Source organism: Protopterus annectens, chromosome 13.part0 (assembly GCF_019279795.1).
Source record: "Protopterus annectens isolate FY-2018-M chromosome 13.part0, PAN1.0, whole genome shotgun sequence".
In the NCBI taxonomy this organism is placed as follows: Eukaryota; Metazoa; Chordata; order Ceratodontiformes; family Protopteridae; genus Protopterus; species Protopterus annectens.
Genome location: NC_056747.1, coordinates 1017867076 through 1017888304, shown reverse-complemented (window position 1 = coordinate 1017888304; position 21229 = coordinate 1017867076). Strand labels below are relative to the sequence as shown.

General features: G+C 42.2%; 1 protein-coding gene across 1 annotated transcript in view; it reads left to right on the top strand.

Annotated features, from left to right (window-relative positions):
- RAPGEFL1 (Rap guanine nucleotide exchange factor like 1) overlaps nucleotides 1-21229 on the top strand; it is a 672616-nt gene that overhangs the window by 348202 nt on the left and 303185 nt on the right. Inside the window, exon 8 of the mRNA XM_044055019.1 lies at nucleotides 15665-15787. Coding sequence (XP_043910954.1) covers nucleotides 15665-15787 — 123 coding nt within the window. The remainder of the gene's footprint in view (nucleotides 1-15664; nucleotides 15788-21229) is intronic.

Here is a 21229-nt window from a genome sequence, read left to right as displayed (position 1 = left end):
GAGCCGCAGGTACAGGTGTGGCTCTTAGACGCCAAGCCTGGATGCGGCTATGTGACTTTGCAGATCCCTTTAAGGCGTCCTTCACAAATTCTCCCTTTGATGGGTCAGCTTTGTTTGGCCCTCAGGTGAAGGAAACTTTGACCAGGTGCGAGCAGGACGGCAAGACTCTTTCTGCTGTAGGAGTCCGTTTTCCCACCCCTTCTAGACCTTACCCCAAAGGACAGAAAGGTGGCAAAATGTGGTTCCGCAAATCCCAAGGAGTCACGCCGGATTCACGTGGTCAGTTTACCCCTAGAGGCAGAGGGGTAACAACAACAGACGCCGCTCTAGAGGCAGAGGGGGTCCAAAAAACCAGGGAAACAGAGAGCCTCTCTCTGACAAGCCCTTTCAGCATCCCTGAGATGTTGCCCGACTGTCCCTCCTTGGAGGCAACCGCGGGAAGATTATCACTGTACCCAGAAGCCTGGCATTCCCTCACTCAAGACAAATGGGTACAGTCGATCATATCCAAGGGTTACATAATTCCTTTCGAGGAAAGTCCTTTCCTCAAATTCCCTTCCAGATGTACCACGCGGTCTAAGGGAAATTGCAGAGTTAGAAGTCTCAAAGCTACTGCAAGAAAGAGCCATTCAGCCAGTTACAACAGACCATTCAGAGCCCGGAATCTACTCAAGGTTCTTTTTGGTCCCCTAAAAGACGGGAGACTGGAGACCAATATTGGATCTCAGCAGACTCAACAAGTCTGTGAGGAAGACAAGATTCCGAATGGTCACTCTTCAGTCAATTCTGCCCTTCTTGCAGAAGGACAACTGGATGTGCTCAATAGATCTTCAGGATCGTGCACTATCACATCAAAATTCACAGACGCTCCAGGAGATTTCTCCGCTTTCGGCTGGGGTCCAGTCATTTCCAGTTCAGAGCCCTGCCCTTTGGTCTCACTACAGCCCCCAGAGTGTTCACCAAATGCATGGCAGTGGTCACGGCTCACCTGAGACGCCAAGGATTCCAGGTGTTTCCGTATCTCGACGACTGGCTCCTGTCAGCCACCACCAGGCATCAGCTTATACAAGCCAGGGATTACACAATAAATCTTTGTTCTCATTTGGGCATCTCGATCAACTTCAAAAAGTCATCCTTATTGCCCTGCCAGTCTATTACCTTCTTAGGCGCAAACTTAAACACTGTTCGGATGTCAGCTACCCTTACAGATCAAAGAGTTTCAGACATTCAGAGTCATGTCAGGATCATTCTGGCCAACAAGAAAGTACAGGCCAGAATGGTTCTAAAGGTATTAGGCCTCATGGCTGCGGCCATTACTCTTCTTCCCCTGGCTCGATTCTACATGCGCCTTCTTCAGTGGATGCTGTTCACACAGTGGTCGTACCAACAACTTCCTATGCGTCACCAGATTCTGGTGACACAAACTTGCAAAGATCATCTTGCTTGGTGGATCACATCTCCTCAGGTTCACCAAGGCAGGTACTTTGTACCCCCATCCCCGATAGCCACTGTCACCACGGATGCCTCCCTGATCGGGTGGGGGGGTCATTATCAGGGCAGGATGGTTCATGGGACGTGGCAGCCGTTCGAGTACCATCTGCACATAAATGTCCTGGAGATGAGAGCAGTGCTTTTAACGTTGCAAGCCCTCAACGACTTTCTTCCCGTAGGGACAATTGCAGTCCACACAGACAACATGTCTGTAGTTTGGTATATCAACAAACAGGGCAGAACCAAATCCTACCCCTTGTATCGAGAAGCGCTCAGACTATGGCAATGGGCGATCTCCTCTCATCGGTTTCTGGTAGCAACGCATATCCCTGGGAAAACCAACATTGTAGCGGACAGATTGAGCAGAGCTATTCTCATGCCTCACGAGTGGTCTCTCAAGCAATCTATAGCGGAAGAGATATTTCTGGAATGGGGTCGTCCATGTTGCGATCTTTTTGCTACTCCCCAAAACAGCAAATGTCCAGACTTCTTCTGTCTCTTCCCTCTACCAGGCCATCCCCCCAGAGACGCTCTGACCCAGGATTGGCCCCAGGGACTTCTTTATGCCTTCCCTCCATTTCCTCTGATCCCTCAAGTTATCCAGAAAGCTACCGTTTTGAGAGCCAAATTGATTCTCATTGCCCCTTACTGGCCTCGACAAGTTTGGTTCCCGTTCCTCCATCATCACCTTTTGGTGCAGCCGTGGCATCTGGACCCAGTGCCAGATCTTCTGATTCACCAATCGGGTCAGCTGCACCGGTCTATCCCTTCTCTCAACCTCACAGCATGGTTGCTCTACTTCCTTCCTTAGCCAGGCTTCCTTTGATCTCTAATCCAGTTAGAGACATCATAGTAGCTTCGTTAAAATCCTCTACCAGGAGGATTTATACAAGCAAATGGAAACGTTTCTCTTATTGGGCTAAGGCCAAGAATATTGATCCTTTCACTGCCCCTATTCAGGCAGTCCTGGACTTCTTAGCAGAGATTTTTCATGCAGGCTCCTCTTCTTCCACAGTCAGAGTTCAATTGGCTGCTATCTCCAACTTTCATGTCGGGTAGCAGATCATAATATTATGTCCCATAGGCTCTGCAGGGCCTTCTTGAAAGGAATTTTCCTACTAAAGCCTCCAGTCAGGAATCCTCCTCCTCAGTGGGATCTAAATTTAGTGCTGACATCCTTGATTCTTCCCCTTCGAGCCAGCTGTTTCTTGTTCCCTGAAATTTCTTTCTTGGAAAACTTTATTCCTAGTGGCTATTACATCGGCCAGGAGGGTGTCTGAACTTCATGCTCTATCGGTTCGACCCCTATTTGGTTTTTCACAAAGACAGGGTATCTTTGAGAACTAATCCGACCTTTCTACCTAAGGTCGCTTCAAAGACCAATTTGAATCAATCCATTGATCTCCTGTATTTTTCCCAAACTATTCTGACAGAGCTGAACAAAAACTACATTATCTTGATGTCCACCGTCAACTTAGATATTATTTGGACAGAACAAAAAAATTTAGAAAATCTGATCAACTTTTTGTTTCCTATGCGGATAATAAAAAGGCCTTCCTGTTTCTAAAGTGACCTTGTCCAGATGGCTTTCTTCGGTCATCTCTGAAATTTATCTGCTCAGGGGAAAACAGCTGTGCTCAAAACCTAAAGCACATTCAACTAGGAGCTTAGCTACTTCTACAGCCTTTCAAGCTAGACTTCCTTTAGACACTATTTGTGCAGCGGCCACTTGGGCCACTCCTCACACTTTTGTTTCCCATTACAAATTGGACTTGGCCTCCAGGGACAGAGCCAGTTTTGGCTCTACAGTCCTCAAGAGTCTGTTCCATTGAGCCACCCAGGATAGAGGTGCTAGGGACACGGTCCCATCAAGCAAGAATGAAGGCGAGATTGACAACTTAACATTAAGAAGTTATGTACCTACCATAACGTTCCATGTTAGTTGTCTTCTCTCGCCTTCTTTCTTGACCCTCCCTCCTTCCCCTGGCCTGGACAGACCTTGTTATAAGAAATTATTATGCTGAAGACCATTCAGACCTGGTCCTTCTTCCATCTGTAAGTTTTCTTCTTCCTTTGGGAAGTATTTTATGCTTGGTGCTATTGCCCTTTGTCATCAAACGAGATCTGGGTACTTACCGCCTTGCATCATGGGATATGGGGCTGCCTCGAGCTGGTAAAAGTGACTCTCGAGCTTAGCAAGTGCCGAGTCGGAGCCGAGGGATCGGCTCCGAACCCATCAAGCAAGAAAGAAGGCGAGAGAAGACAACTAACATGGAACGTTATGGTAGGTACATAACTTCTTATTTCTGGCAATTATTAATCCAAGGTTACAGATGGCACTAAGAGAAAACCCTCCTTTTTCAGGGGGTAATTCCTCATCCACTAGGTCAGACTATATTTTATTTCCCCTGTCCATCATTTGCTGTCCTAGGGAGTAGTAGAACCAGTTTCTTCTTCCCAGTTTGGGAAAAGTTTTTATTAAAGGATAGTAGTTAGTAACAAAGAAAGAAAATGCTTGGAGACAAGATGTTCTTCATGTTTCACTATTGCAGTCATTACATTTGGGTTATCTGCCTGCAGGTAGCCCTCAACCGGCCTGAATACCAGAGTCTTGAATCCCTGCGTAGGATGCTGTCTCTTCTTCCATGACGTCAGGTCATCAGGGGTATAAAACATGCAGCCGACGCCATTACATCAGTCTTTCTTGCCGCGTGGTGCCCAAAGCAGTAGTAGTTGACAAGTGCCGGTCGGCCGACTCCTGAAATTTTCGTTTTCAAGTTTCAGAACCGAAGTCTTCAAAAAAGCTAAGTACCCCGTTGGGGATCCTTTTTCTTGCTCTTAACCGATGTCAGTAAAAGTTAACAATTGTATTACCTGTAGAAAACAAATACCTCATAAAGATTTTCATTCGTACTGCATTCCTTGCTTAGGACCAGGTCACGACGTCCCTCGCTGTCGGTTTTGCGCCTTATTCAACCCCCGAACCATTCGTCGTCGGTCTATTTTTGCTGCAAATTATTTTGGTACTCAAGTTTAATCCGACTACCGATATTCCGAAAAACGTAAAGATAAATAAAGAGACCGAGATTGCATAGGTCCAAAACTGCCGACGACACTTCCGTTAAGCTAGTCGCCAGTCCGCCAGTACTCAGTGAGGTGCTTTTGCAGCCCCTGATACCCGCTTCTTCAGATTCGCAGGCCTCTACTGAGACCCATTCAGAGTCCTGTATGCCGCGAGATGCTTCTTCGACTATGGAACTTACGGATGTCTCTACCTTGGATGGGTCCAGAGTCGCTATGCAGGCACCGGCTTCTGAGGGTGTATTCAGACCTACAGACTTTCGTTTTAAACCGATGCCATCTTCTTCATCGAGGCCTAAATCTCGACCCACACCTAGAAAACCGACGTCCAAACCGCATGGTCAGGCCCATATGCCTAAAAAACAAATGCTTAAAATGGCTAAAGACCTTATTACTTTAATTAGGGGAAGCCAGCCTTTCCCCTCTAAGAGACCTAGAACTGATTTTCCCTGATTCATCTTATCAGGATTCTGATATTTCTGTTTCTTCTGATTACCAGGATTTGCCCTTATCTACCTATGAGAATTCTGATGCAGAGGATTCCATTCCCTCTGCTTCCCCTACAGAAGATTTTTCTTTTGGTGAAAACTTGCACACTCCTGGGGAGCATTTCCAGTGGGAAATCAGGATTACTCCGATTGCAAAAAGAGGCTTAGGGAATTCTTACTCCTTTCTCAACACAGGCCTTTAGCTATCCCCCCTGTTCTGGGCATTGTAGGTGATGCTTTCTTGGAATCTAGACTGTCCCCAGACACTTTACCTCCAGCTCCCAGGAAACCTGACTGGTATTACAGAGTACCTGACTCTCAAGTTCCTTTTCAAGAATCCTACTGCGGATCCAGAGACCATTTCCCAAGGTCCAAAGGGCATTAAGGCCACAACTGCCAAAAATCCTACCCTTTCTGATAGAGATTCTAGAGCCATGGACAGATGGGGTAAGAAGGTATACACTTCTGCTACTTTGGCCATTAGGGCTTTAAATTGCCAGTTTCATATGTTAAAGTACCAGCAGCATATTATGGGATTAATTAAACAGAAAATTATGTTGATTCCTGACTAATCCACACACCAAACCAAGTAGAACTAAGACAGCAAAAAACACGGACAGCACACGATAAGAGAAATAAAAAGCACAGATTTATTCCACAATTCCAGCCAGATAAACGTAAGCGCTTTCGGCAGGTTCAAATAACCCGCCTTCTTATTAAATTGTAGAATGCACTTTACTATGATAGGTTAATGAATTTCAATATGAATGTATATAATAAATGGTTTGGAAATTCGTGGTTGTCTGAAGAAGGCGGGTTATTTGAACCTGCCGAAAGCGCTTACGTTTATCTGGCTGGAATTGTGGAATAAATCTGTGCTTTTTATTTCTCTTATCGTGTGCTGTCCGTGTTTTTTGCTGTCTTAGTTCTACTTGGTTTGGTGTGTGGATATTGTCTTTATGGCGGACGACACCGGAGAAGGAAGCACATTTCCTACAGCAACACCGCGAGTTTTAAGGCATGATAGTAATGACTCACAGCCTAATCTAACGCAGCTGATTGAGGTGCTTTTGCACCGAGTGGATGCCTTAACCCAGAAGGTAAATGCCTTTTCTACTTTGGCTGACCCACAACAGTTTCGGCATTGTAACAACGTTAATAACAGCTCTTCCACTGCTGTTTCCGACGTAGGATCCATCCCCAACGGACAAGGTTCACCCAGGCTGGTTTCATTGCCACAAACCAGCAGTGATGTGACTGCTAGGAGTCCGCAACAACCTTTGCCATCTGTGGTTAGTCAACCTTTGAGAACCGTAGCGGGACCGTCGGAACAGGACAGAAGGTATGGTTCAGTTAATCAGCAGGTTGACGGTATACCTGCTTTAAACAGCTTCCTAAATAACAACCGTTTTTTTGCTGTTAACAATTCTACGGAAGGTAATACAATACCTTCCGTGACTGAAAATAATTATTTAGACATTAAGATCGACATGCTGGACACAAAGTTATTTAAATTTAAAAAGCTCCAGCTAGAGACCGCCTATTTAGAAGAATGCATCAGAAACAAAGTGGTTCCCAAAGGGCTACGCCAGTGGCGTTTTCCGGCTGGTCTAACTGGGTCTTCTTCTTTTTACAAAGAACTTACTGAGCTTTTTGATAGGCAAGGTTTTGAGTTTTTACATGCCTTAATTGCTTATTATAATATTGATATCAGTAAGCTGAAAAACGAACTAGAGTTATTGGAAATTGATATTAAATCACATGCTGACTTCATCAAATATAAACATGACTACTGCAGAGTTTTTGTTAGCATCAACGCTAGCATTGATAAACTGATTGCTAACAAGAAAAAGAAGTTAGCACGTGACATTAGAGAGTATGCCAATAATGAAGCCTATCCGAAATTAACACAGGCTCAAATTCCAACAGGAGACTATTTACCAACTGATTTCTCTCATGTTGAGCAAACTAGGTCTACTATGAATAACATCAACAATAATGGGGGTAATAATAGACCACCTGTTAGACGTAGTCCAAGACTTAATGGCAACAATAACAACAATAACAATTTTATGGTAACAGATGGCGAAATACCCTCTGTTTCCACAGACTTTCCTGGTATCAATAACAATCTAGACAACCAGGATTTTCAGATGGTCAACAACTACAGAGCCAATCCTCGCCCTCAACCTCAGAGACAGAACACTTCAACGAACAGGAGACGTGGCCGCAGGAGATGACACAAGAGCAGCGCATTGGAATAGATCCAATAGTGCATAAAAGCTCTTCTGGTGACTTTACAGTATACAATTATACTTGCCTGAATATTGCACAAGATATCATTGATTTTTTAGCTAAGGATTTTTCCTTTGTCCCAGGTCGTAACATGGATATAGGTAGACTCATTGTCGACTTGAAAGTTTTCATACGGAAATTAAATCTAAACCAACTTATGGGTAATAATTCATCAGCTGGTAGTCTACTTAGAGTGGCTAGTACCTATAATCCACCCTTATATGGGACTTTACAAACATTTGAAAAAATTTGCGAAATGGACTTATGGGCTATTAGAAATCAAACCATATATAGTACTCAAAAAAATCTGTACAATATTACCCCACTACAAAAAGATTTTATAGACATGGTAAAAGATTGTCAGATTAGGGTCATGAAACCCGACAAGGGTGGGGGTCTAGCCTTTATGGACCATTACAAATATGTTGAGTACCTGGTCGTACATTTAGAGTCACCAGCTTATCAAATTTCATCTATCAATGAAATCAATGGAGCCTATAGAAAAATTAATAGCATGCTTTACGATTTACTTTTGGAGGGATACATCAACACTGACACTCTCAACTACCTCACTATGCCAGCTCCTAAAATTCCACTCTTTTTTGGTACCCCGAAACTCCATAAAGGACTCACTTCGCCCTCATTTAGACCAATAATAGATGGTAGAGGGTCTATTACTCAGGGATGTGCCAAGTATGTGGATAATATTCTGAAGCCTTTGATCAACTCAGAAATGCACATATGCAAAGATTCTTGGTCCTTCCTCAAAAATATTAATACCCTCATATATAATGACAGTATGGTATTCCTTACTATTGACATTAGGGACCTATATACTGTCATTCCCCAACAAATTGGTCTTGCCTGGGTCAGAGAGTTCATGTTGCGTAAAAATGTTGATCATGATGTCATCAATTTGATCGAAACTCTCTTAGAAATTGTATTGTCTAACAATTTCTTTACCTTTGAGGGGAAGTTTTATCTACAAACTTCGGGTGTAGCTATGGGCTCGCCCTGCGGGGGATCTTTTGCCAACGCAGTCCTAGCTCATTGGGAGTCTTATTACCTATTTAAAGAAGAACTGTTTTCAAAACATGTCTCCTGGTATACACGATACCAGGATGACATTTTTTGTATATGGGAAGGTCATAGTGACCTGATCCCGTCATTTATAGAGAACATCACTAAATTAACTGATTTTCTTGAATTTACATATAAATTTGATGACACGGAGATTAATTATCTTGACATCACATTAATTAAAGACTCGTCTAAACAAAAGCTAAAAAGTAAAATATTTAGGAAGTCAACATATTCTAATGCTTTTCTTAATTTTTCCAGCAATCACCCCTACCACCAAAAGAAATCGGTGGTTAAGGGTCAGATGGTGAGGGCAGCCCGTATGGTGAGTGATCCAGATGACTTCTTTTTAGAATGTAACAACTTATTTGATATGTTCATTGCCAGAGGTTATCCCCAGCGACTACTATCTAACATCTTAACTGAAGTCACTAATAAAAGGCAGATTGGACACTTCATGCCCTTGCTCTCTGACCAAAGTAACAATGATCTACAACATTTCAATGATCATTTACATTTAACAACTTCAGGTAACATCAATTCTATGAGTGAAAACAATAGATTTAATACTAGTTTTATACAGACTTATTGTTTTGATTCTTTTAGAATCAGAGAAGTTGTGAATAAAAATTGGGAGATAATAAAGGAAGATAAAACATTGTGTTCTGTATTGGGGGATTGCCCCAAGATTACATACAGAAGGGGTGAAAACTTGAAGAGCATTTTTCAAAGAAATACAGCTCGTAGGTCTAATAGACAGTGCGGTATGTTTAGATGTGGCGTATGTCCACAATGTAAATTCATTAGAGTAACAACAGCATGCACAATAAATGAGAAAGAATATAAGTGTAATGGGCATTATGATTGTGATTCTAAAGCCATCATTTACGCAGCTATTTGTGATTCTTGTAAAGCCTTCTATATCGGTAAGACCGAGAGAAGGCTAAAAAACAGAATCTACGAACATCAATATGCTGTTAAAAAACTTGATGTCAACAATGCTCTTGCAAGGCATTGCCTTGAGTCCCCAGGCCATGGGTTCCATTTTTTCGTATTACAACAGCGTGAGATTGATCTAAGAGGAGGGCCATGGCAGATTTTGTTAGAGATCGATGAACTGCTTTGGCAGATCAGGACTAGGGCTCATGTCTTCCCTGGCATTAATGAAAGCCTCTCTATCAAATGCGTATTAAAATGGCTATCTCTTAATAGGTAAATAACTATAATCATAGTTATAATCTTGTTATAGGTATATCCATTTTTATTAATTATTATCATAACCCCGTATAGGGTTAAAATAAGTTAAATGGCATTTGTAATTATAAGATGTAACTATTATTTCGAATTAATGAGTTGTTAGGGGCTATTTTTTAATTTACAATAAGGCACATTTTTATTATTATTTACTTGTTATTGTATTTTATTTGTAAGTGGGCATTATATTTGTTATACCAGTTTCCCTGCTTTAATTCATAACATCATTAGAGTGGAGGAATTCAGTTAACAACATTGGCATAAAATGGTTACCAATGTTTAAATTTATTAATAGTAAAACAAACTTTTTTGTACATTTTTCTGTTTAATTCTGTTAACATAATATGTGTTTACAGTTATAGGCTTTAACTGCAAACAGTAGTATAAAGTGAAGTTTTAGATATGATTGCCAAAAATTTATGTATAAAATTAGCCTTGGGCTCCCTCCTTGTATATGGCTTCAGTAGTAGTAATACCCTAATAGGTTTTATAAAAATATCAACAGTATGTAAATACGAAGCATTAATGAACATAATAATTGCTTGTATTTATATGAGGACAAGGTTCTAAGTTCATAACATCTTGAATGTGTTTTTAAAAGAACTTGTTTTGACTTTCAAGGTCAGTAATACAATAAGGCATCTGGACCATTAGTCTTTAGTTCTTTAAGGTTGTCATGGTTTTATTAAATTGTAGAATGCACTTTACTATGATAGGTTAATGAATTTCAATATGAATGTATATAATAAATGGTTTGGAAATTCGTGGTTGTCTGAAGAAGGCGGGTTATTTGAACCTGCCGAAAGCGCTTACGTTTATCTGGCTGGAATTGTGGAATAAATCTGTGCTTTTTATTTCTCTTATCGTGTGCTGTCCGTGTTTTTTGCTGTCTTGATTCCTGACTAAGCTGAACACAAAGATTTACGGGATTTAATGCATTCTGCTGAACAAGTTGGTAAACATACTTTGCAATGTGGTTTTGATTCTTTAGAAGCATCTTGCAGGGCTGCTGTCACTGGGTCTGTACTTAGAAGGCATGCTTGGCTTAAGGAGCAAAACTTGCCAGATCATGTTAAAGCTAAATTACTGGATGCTCCCTTAAACCAAGACCGCCTGTTTTGCAACAAAGCAGAAGAAGTCCTCAAAAAGAGAGAGGAAAAAGCTAAATCTATGCAAACTGTTGATTTCCTGCAGGTACAGCCTCCCAGATTTAGTAGGCATTGGCCTTCAAAGAATTGGTCCTTTCCAGCCTCTTCCAGGCCTTCTCAGTCCAAACTCAGGAACAGCAGAACACCTAGGTTACAGTCTCAGGCTACGCACAGGCCTGTGCAGTGGGGGGCTCCCACTTCCAAAGCAGTGAGTAGTAGGACACCCCCCTACAGGAAAATGGCACAATAACTTAACCTTAACCCTTCCAAGCCCTGCTCAGCTGCCTGCTCCCTTAGGAAGAAAGCTTGCCCTACATGCAAAAAACTGGGAACTCGTTACCCAGGACAAACGGGTTTTGAATGTAGTTTCCCAAGGATACAGATTCCACTTCCACTCCCTACCAACCCCAAACGGTTGGCCAGACCTACCCCCATATCAGTGGGCAGAGGCTCAACAGCAGATTCTGTCTCTTCTAAGTATTAGGGCTATTCAGCCTGTCCCAGCAGAAGAAAAGGGGCAAGGTTTTTATTAAAGACTTTTCCTAGTACCCAGAAAAGACAGCTCCTGGCATCCTATCCTGGACCTCTCTATGCTAAACACTTTTTTTGTAATCCCAAAATTCAAGATGCTAACCCTTCAACAGCTGCTTCCTATGCTAGGCAAAGATGCCTGGTTGGCAACCTTAGACTTAAAGGAAGCTTACCTGCACATTCTAATAAGGGAATCTTGCAGGAAATACCTACGCTTCAGGGCAGGCTCCATGCATTATCAGTTCTGTGCACTTCCCTTTGGCTTATGTACTGCACCCAGGGTATTCACAAAGTGTGTAGCTCCAGCCATTGCATTTTGCAGGCAGAGAAATATTCAAATATACCCATACTTGGACGATTCAGGCAGAAAGCCAGGAATTGCTATTAAAGCATCTGGTATTCGTAAAGAAACTTCTAAACTCACTGGGGTACACCATAAACGAAAAGAAATCTCACCTAGTAACCTGCCAACAAATTGTATTCCTGGGAGCAAGCTTGAATACACCTTCCCAGATGGCTTTCCTCACTCCAGAGAAACAAGCTTATTTTGACAACCTACTTCAAACTACTGGCCACAAAGACCCAGTTATCTGCACAGAAAATCCTGCAAGCCCTGGGGTTCATGGCGTCTTGCATTCTACTAATTCCATATGCAAGACTGCATATGAGGAAACTACAGTGGTACCTAAAAAGCCTATGGTGTCAACATTCTCAGGACCTGGAATCAATGATTCCTATCATTCCTTGTATAAAGACGGAGTTCCTTTGGTGGGCAGAGGCCTGCTACCACAACAAGGGGCTCCCTTTCACTCTACACCCTGCCTCCCAAACCCTAACAGACGCGTCAGATTATGCATGGGGGGCTCACTTGGCAGAGAGGTGCATTCAGGGCAAATGGAACCCAAGACAGATGCACCTGCATATCAACCAAACAGAAATGTTAGCTGTACAGAATTTCCTGACAGCCTTCAAGGATCACATTCTTCCAGGACAATTGTTGGTAAAGACAGACAACACCACAGTTATGTGGTACATAAACAAGCAGGGGGGAACCTACTCGTACTCTCTCTGTAGACTAGCCATGGCTCCTTGGAACACAGCCTTGAGCTATCATGTGCACCTACAAGCTCAGTTCCTGCCAGGCAGGCTAAATTCACTGACAGATGACCTAAACAGAAATCTCATGGACCCAAACGAGTGGAAACTGGAACCAAAAATATTCAACCTCTTGAGAAACAAATGGGGGAATCCAGAGATAAACCTGTTTCCCTCCCCTCAGAACTACCAATTGGACAAATTCTTCCCAAGGACTTCCCACAGTCAAGCTTGGAAAGTGGATGCCCTGTCCTTTACCTGGAAAAGCCTCTCAGTTTATGCCTTTCCCCCTCTGCCTCTCCTCTCGAAGGTTCCGCTAAAGATCAAGCAGGACAAACCAAAGACAATACTGATTGCACCAGACTGGCCACGCTAGCACTGGTACCCCCTCTTGCGCATTATGACACTGCTGGAACCATGGCACCTGCCTCAGACCCCTTCCCTGTTGTCCCAGCAGGAGGGCCAGATTCTGCACCCACAGCTTCAAACCCTGAACCTTGCAGCCTGGCTAATTCCTTGAGCTCTCCAATAGCATCTCTCAGTAAGCAGGTGCTAGATGTCATTCTGGAGGCAAGAAAGCCTAGTGCTAGAAAATCCTATGCTGAAAAGTGGAAAAGATACTGTTCCTGGGGCCAGACTCAGGGCACAATGGTGCCCAGCTTACTGCATATTCTTCAGTACTTAACAGAAGTGCTCCACAAGGGTCTTTCCCTCTCATCAATTAAAATTCATGCCTCTGCCATTTCAGCACATTATAACACTGAACCACCCCTCTTCTTTCTCCCCCTGCTAAAGCAGTTCCTCAGAGGGGCCAAAAATGTAAGACCCCCCCCCCCCCCAGGAGAGCCCCTACTCCAGCCTGGGATCTCAACTTTGTATTGGAAAAGCTCACTCTCCCTCCTTTTGAGCCAGCTGCAACTGCAGAGTTGAAATTCCTTTCTTGGAAAACAGCCTTCCTTCTAGCTGTCACTTCAGCAAGCAGAGTGTCTGAATTACAGGCCCTCATGGCAGTGGAGCCCTTCATCATCTTCCATGCAGACAGGGTGTCCCTCAGGACCAATCCTTCCTTTATGCCCAAGGTGGTGTCTAGTGTGGTCCTTAATCAGTCCATTCATTTGCCTACTTTTTTCCCAAATCCACAAAACTAAGGAGAATGGATACTGTGCTCTTTGGAGATGCACAGGCAACTTAGATTTTATTTGGACAGGACTAAGTCTCTCAAAAAATCTGAACAGCTGCTAGTTGGCTTTGCTGCAGGGGCAGAGGGGAAGGCCATTTCAAAGCAAACCATTTCTAAGTGGATAGCCCATTGCATTAATTTCTGCTATAAGCACCATGGAAAACCTACCTCACAGGGGATAAGATCACATTCCACCAGGGCTGCATCTACCTCTACATCCTTTCTCAGAGGTGTCCCTACCAGGGACATCCTAGAAGCTGCTACCTAGAGCTCTGTACATACCTTCACCAAGCATTACCACATGCTTTTTTTTTTTTCTAAATCCAGAGCTGGTTTTGCCACTGCAGTCTTTCAGGGCTTAATAGCTGGTCCTAATGCTCTCTAACTTCCTCCTCCCTTCCTTAGCTTTGGGAATCAACCCAAATGTAATGACTGCAACAGTGAAACATGAAGAACATAGTACAGCTGTGACACTTACCGTAAATGTAGATGTTCAAGTGTTTTCACTGTTGCAGTCCTGGTTACCCTCCCTCCAGCCCCCTGACTTCTCTTGGCTCTACCTTTCCTTATTGTTTGGTGTATTTTAACTTACTGGTGTATTTGCTTTTTGATGGAGGTGTAATATAACATATAATTGTTTCCCATTATGGGGGCACCTGACATCTGGGGCAAGAAAAACTGATGTAATGGCGTCGGCTGCATGTTTTATACCCCTGACGACCTGACGTCATGGAAGAAGAGACAGCATCTGATGCAGGGATCCAAGACTCTGATATTCAGGCCAGTTGAGGGCTACCTGCAGGCAGAAAACCCAAATGTAATGACTGCAACAGTAAATACACTTGAACATCTACATTTTTGGTAAGTGTACACAACTGTACTTTGTGGGCCTTTCTTAACTATTTTGTGATAGTTTAGAAGAGTCTTATCACATCGCTATTCATCCAGACGTTGGTTGTTTCTTAAGGTTTTCTCTGCCTGGATCAGAGTGTTCACTAAGTGTCTAGCTCCAGTTATAGCTCATTGAAGGCAACAGGGTATCCTTATTTTTTCATATTTAGATGATTCGTTTGTCTTTGCAGAGTTTTTTTCAAAGTGTCTGGAATCTCATGTGGGTGTGATCTCTCTTATAGAAGCTGAGATTCCAAGAGAATATTCAAAAGTTTTTTGATTTCACACTGGATTGCATTCTGGGACATCAGCTAGATACCTCTGTTACAACACCTTTTCCTCTGCAGGAAAAATAGATCTATATCTAGATCTTTTTCTAAGGTTTTCCAGTCAGACCAGTCACTGCAAGGGATTACCTCAGAATTTTAGGTCTCATAGCATCTGTGGTTCTCGTGATACCCCCTGGCAAGACTCCACATGAGAAAAACACAATGGTATTTGAAGTCTGTTTGGTCCCTGCTCTAACATCCTTTGTTTTCAAATACCAGTGTTTTAGTTTAGTATTGACTGCATCACTCTAAAGCAGTCAATACCTGTGCTTTAGTTTAGTATTGACTGCTTTAGAGTGTTGTCACCTTATAGAGGGATGGTCTTAATTTGCTTCATTTTACCCATTTTTTCATTCATTTATTTAACCATTTTTACTTTTTTATGCTTTTGTGCTATGCTTCCTTATAGAAGTGGGGTATTTAGAACTTTTGGTTTCTGGCAGTATACCTGTGGTAACAAGCATTTATTTATTGTCAGTGTTGCCAGCATCAGCAGTGGGAACAGTTTTGATGACAGAAGGTATACACAAGGGCCAGAAAATGTTAGAAAGATCCCATAGGTTATGGGTGTGTTCCACCATGAGTGACTTTTGTTGATTTGAAGGTGTTGTCTTTGTTGTCCTAAAAATGGATACTGTTAAAGTTAAACTGTATTACCTCTCAGTTCTGCCACCTTGCCCAACAGTTTATTGCTCTGTTAGTACTTCGGCTCTCTGTGATATGGCATTGATATAAGCAAGTACTTTTATGATGGTTTGTTTGTTTTTTTTTTTTTCAATAACCGTTTCTTTCTTGGGCCAGGTCCCACTTCCAGAACAAACTCCATTATCTCCTGGTGACACAGAAGTGCATAGCATGGAAGCAGATGAGGTAGCTAATCAGCTGACATTATTTGACTGGGAACTCTTCACTTGTATTCACGAGGTTAGTTACTTTAAATTTTTGTTTGTTTATTTATTTTATCATGGTAGATTATTTTGAAACTATGGACTGTGAGAAATTTGGCGAGGGCTTGAGGGAACTTCTGTACTCTTTACTGTCAAATGCCAAGGTAACTTTTACAACCACCTGAACTGCTACCAAAACTGGGACAGATGGAGACTTCATGCATGTTTCATGCTTCATTTATGATTTTGAACTTTTTTCAGTGAAGTTTTAAGTAGAGGTATTGCTTCTCTGTCATCTACTCAGAGTTTAAAAATACACTCTGCTTGACAAAAGCCCAGTCTTCTGCACTGATCAAGTATCTTACATATTCATTGCTGAGCTAATAAAGCAAAAAAAAAAAAAAAAAAAGAGGTGGGGGGGATCCTTATTGAAATTTTGAATCACGGATTTGTGATTTGCCAGAAGTACAAAAGCTACACATTTTAAAGGCGTTTTTTTTGTTTTATTTTTGCAGAAAAGGTTGCATGGCTGTGACCTCAAATCCTACCTGTGTGTATATTGCCTCCAGGGTCGATGCACCTCAGGTTAAGGGCAGGAACAATGCTTAAAAATTAGACTTTCTCGCTTTTCACGAATCATAGAATGAAGTGATACTTTCTGAATGAATCTTTAAGAGCCAATATATCTGTAAGTTTCGAGAGATGCTTTAAAATGGTGTGGGAATTTTCACAGTGTCTCTATATTTCCCTCTTTTATTACCACGGTAATGTAGCTTGAGTTATTGCTGGTAGGTAGCCAACTGTCATCTTCTACTAAAAAATATCGAAAGCTATGTTTCTAGAATTTTTTTTTATAGCAGAGTGAGTTGGGTCTAAAGATTTTTGGAGCTGATGAAACTTACTATTGTCTGTAGAAGATAAGAGTGGATTCTTCCCCTGTGTGAGGTAAGAGCATGAAATTGTTTCCACTATTTATCCACCGTCTTCTGGGGTGGGAGATGGTCTTGTGGTTAAGAGTTGCTAGGGTAGGGCTGACTTAAATGTAAATTCCAGACATTTTCCTGGATTTCACCTAAGCTGTTAAATCCAGGAAAAGGCCCACTCTATGCAGTTCTGCTACTGAGATCAGTTTCTATCCATCGCAAGGAGTACCTTTCTTTACCAGATGGAGGAGTTTATTACAGAACTGTAAATGATTACAACACGGAAGACTTTTAGTTACCCAGGCGGTGGGGAGAACCAGGCAGGGGGGCAGAAGTGAGCAACTTATGTCAGTTCACCTATCCTGGCAAGAGGGACTGAGGGTGATCCGTTTGCCTGGATGTAACTCCATGGTTAAGCTACTGAAGGAGACAAGATTTACACAGGCATGTTGAAGGGTAAGAGAGAAACAGGGTTTTGAGTCTTAAATGGAGGCATGGACAGTGGTGCCATGTGCCCATTGCATGTTTTCTTGTGGATGCTAAGAAGATGCATGGGGTGAAAAAATATAGGTAGGCCATAAATGTACCCTGATGGATGCCTTGATGGTGACCTTGTAATCAGCTGTCACCCCACAAGAACAAATGGGCTGTAAACAGCTCTCACCCAGTGATGAACAAATAGTGTATATAAATTACAAGGGTGCTGGTAGTTGTCAGGCATCAGAAAATAAAATGGTATGTACTTTGAAATAGAAATGTTTTCTATCCCTAGAGCAAAAACAATAGACATCTGTTCCATCTTTCTAAATTCATGTTTCCTCTTCATGTACCACCTGAGCTGATGGTGCTGCCCCATGATATGAAATGCCCTCTCTTCAAAGGTTTCTTTTGCTGCATGGAATACTGGGAGATAAACAGTTTCAGGGATACAAATAAATGGGAGTTCATCATAAGTGAAACCCTTCCTTGTGCAAGAGTATACACAAGTATGAAATTCTGAGGTGTGGCACACTGATTGCACTTGACTATGCCACTAAATGTAACAACGTAATAGCATTGGTTATGCAATGTGGAGTCTTATTAGCATGGTAAGGTGCAGTTCTGCCCAGTAGACAACACATGTTGGTGAATCTTCTAGACTGTGATAGCTGTATGAGCACCGAGAGGTAGCTCATAGTCAAGAGTGTATCCCAAATGTGTAGCCTTTCTATACTAGAAATAAGACTGCTGTCCTTGGAGATTTGGAGATTAGAGATTAAGATAATGAAGTTTTTCTGATTACTCACTTGAGTACCAAAAATTTTTCCCATATTTTAGCTTTTATTACCCTGTTTATAAGACCTGGAGATTGAGAAATACAAACTAGAAAGGATAATGTGGCAACATTACCTCTGTGCTGTAGAATGAAAAGCCCTTAACAGTACTTTTGCAGGTCCTTCTTGTGCTAATGTTGAATTTACTGGCTTCAGTGGTAGATAAATATAGCACTTTAGCAGTATTTGTTAAGGTAGGCCTATCCTGTTTGGATCTAATTTGTCCTTTGTGCTCTTGTACTCTTTGCTTGACTTATTTCAGTATAGTGCAGAAGGCAGATTTTCATAAGTATCTTTATTGGACTAACATCAGTCTGTAGAAAGAGTCCAGAGATGGGAAATTGTGCAGGAATTTGCAGAAGTTCAAAAGGTTACAATAGAAGGTAATGAAGTCTTTCTGCTGACTTGTTTAGTATAGTGGGATCTTTTTTTTTTTTTTTGTATATATGATGTTAATATTTTGTCATTCTCATAGAATTCAGATAATTTGATTTCTTTCTTTATGGGATATCATCTTTTAAAGAGAATTTTTAAGTTGGTCTATATGGAATCCCCGTTCTAAAAAGGGATAAAGAACGAGGCTGCCTTGTATAAAGTGCACAGTACTACCACTTCACTAGACTTTTAAGGATGCCTTAAATGCAGATAGCAGTGTCTAAATTCATACCACCTATCTGTAAAAAAGGCCGTCAGGATGTATGTCTCCTTTCACTAGACTGGCTTGATAAAATACTAACAAGGCTTATTTGTATGTCTAACAACAGTTAATCAGATTGGTAAAGCTACCCCTTTTTCATATACATTGTTTGCTACGAATTTTGGTTTACTAGATAATTATGTCCTGGTCATAGGAGACTCCATTGTTGTATAAGGGGAAGGTTACAGTTGGTTGCCTGCCATAGGCCAGGATTCGCAAGACCACAGAAGCACTCAGGTCACTTACCCCTAAGTACCAGTATGACTCAAGTCATATTCCATGCGGGCGAATGAACTGAGACATACCTCTTTGATATAAAGGGATACATGATTGAGCTCTCAGTGTGTGTGTTACAGACAAATGTGAGCTTAGCATTGAGCAGCATTCTACAGTCTCCAAGGATGATGCCACAGTACCAGCAGAAACTGATCAACTTTAACAATTGGCATAGCTATTGGTGACATTCCAAAGGTGTTCAATACTTCTCAGCCTGGGAGGACATGGTTGACCGGTCATGCTGCTTTGCCAGGGATGGTCTTCACCTGTCACGTGTAGGCTTTCGAATATTGAACAAAACATTATCCACCCCCCATAGTGCCTTTTTTAGGCATTGCCAAGCAGACAACCCTTCCAACATAACAGACGCTACTCAGGACAAGCTAAAGGTGTTACTGCTCAGTGCTAGGAGTCTCATCAAGAAACTGCACTCCCTGGAAGCTTGCCTCACCTTGGTGAATGCTGACATCTGTGAAATTAATGAAACATGATTCAAAGCCATGGAAAGCACTCTAGAATTGCATGGCTGTAACACATTTAATACAGTCCAACCACCCACTGAACATGAAAGAGCAAAAGGCAGAGGTGTATGTATCTACATAAAGGATAAGCACACCTCAAGGCTGGTCAAACAGTATGACATTCTTCATCTACTCCATGTTCAACTAACCATGGAAAAAATCCATTACCATATTCTTGCTAACTATAGGTCCCCCACCATAAACCAGGAAACCCATACATCATACCTGAAATTACTAGAATCACTCACCATCCAGCCCAATACTATACTCATGGATGATTTTAACTACCCTTCCATTAATTTGGAGGCATGCACGACCACTGACATGCAGGCCCAAAGATTTCTTGACGTTGTAAATTCAAACACCCTGGAGCAGCTAGTCTGCAGTCCCACTAGGGAAATAAATATCCTAGGTCTGGTAGTATGGGAGAATGCTGCCCCCCCCCCCAGTGCAATGTCATCACTGGTAAGATCGGATCACAAAGTGGTCTTCTTGAAGTAAAGGCAAAACTAGTCCCATCCATCTTACCCGGAAAACTTTAAGATCTTCTCTAAGGTAAATTACCCCCTATTAAGGGAAAGGCATAACTAGTTTCTAAGCTCCCCCAAATCCAGAAAACACAGAAACCCATGCAGAGGTGTACACAAAAGCCCTATACGACCATATAACAACTGCATAGAAATGGCAGTACCACAAAACTGGGTATAAATCCCTACGTCAGTAGATGGGATAGCAAGTTGGCTCATGGACAGGACACGTGGTTAAAGTGGGTAAATCCAAATCCAGCAGGAGACCAATTACTAGTGGTGTGCCACAGAGCTCAGTGCTGAGACCACTAATGTTCGGAATATACTTCTCTGAAGTCAAGGCTATTGTGGAAGGCAAATATTGCCAACAACTGCAAGCTGGGGGCAACCACTGACTCTCCCAACAGTGTAGGTATCTATCAGGAAGGTCTGGATCAGACAGATGACAGGTGACAGAACCGTGACCTAAAACTAAATGCGTAAAAATGCATTATCATACCCTTTGGGAAGTTAAATACCCCTGCAAATTACAACATCGATAGCACACCCCTAAGAATAGACTCAGAGGTGAGAGATCTAGGTACACAGATAGATAGTAGCCTGAACTTTTACTGCCATGTGTCCACAGTGGTGAGGAAGTCCTTTTATGTGGCACAACTTATAAGTAAAGTAATGTCATCCAGACAAAAAGTAATTGTAGCCCTGCTGTACTCGGCCCTCATTAGACCAATAATCAAGTACAGTGTGCCATTTGGCATGTACAGCAGCTGGAACGACTTCAGAGGCTCCTCACAAAGAAAGTACAGCAACATGTCTTGTGAGGCTAGACTAAAAGCCCTATCCCTTTACTGTGTCTCTTACTGACTAGTAAGGGGTGACCTGTGCCTGACCTACAAGGCACTCACAAATCCAGCCCTGATGGAGTTGCTACACATCCGCAAGTCAAACAGCACAAGGGTCACCTGATCTAGAGATCTAAACTTAACGACTCAAACAAAACATGCTGGAGAGACAGATATGTGTCTGGGAGATTGGCCCTTCGTTGGAACAGTATTCCTATTCACATTAAGCAGAGTCCCTCCCTGGCCCTCTTCAAACACAATTTGGATCAGTAGATGGGGGAATTGCAAATTCGCACCTGGGCTACTGCCTGTTTCCTTATGGACAGGGGCAATCTGTAAGATATTCAAGGCATAGGCACAAATCCATGCCATCCTTTTGC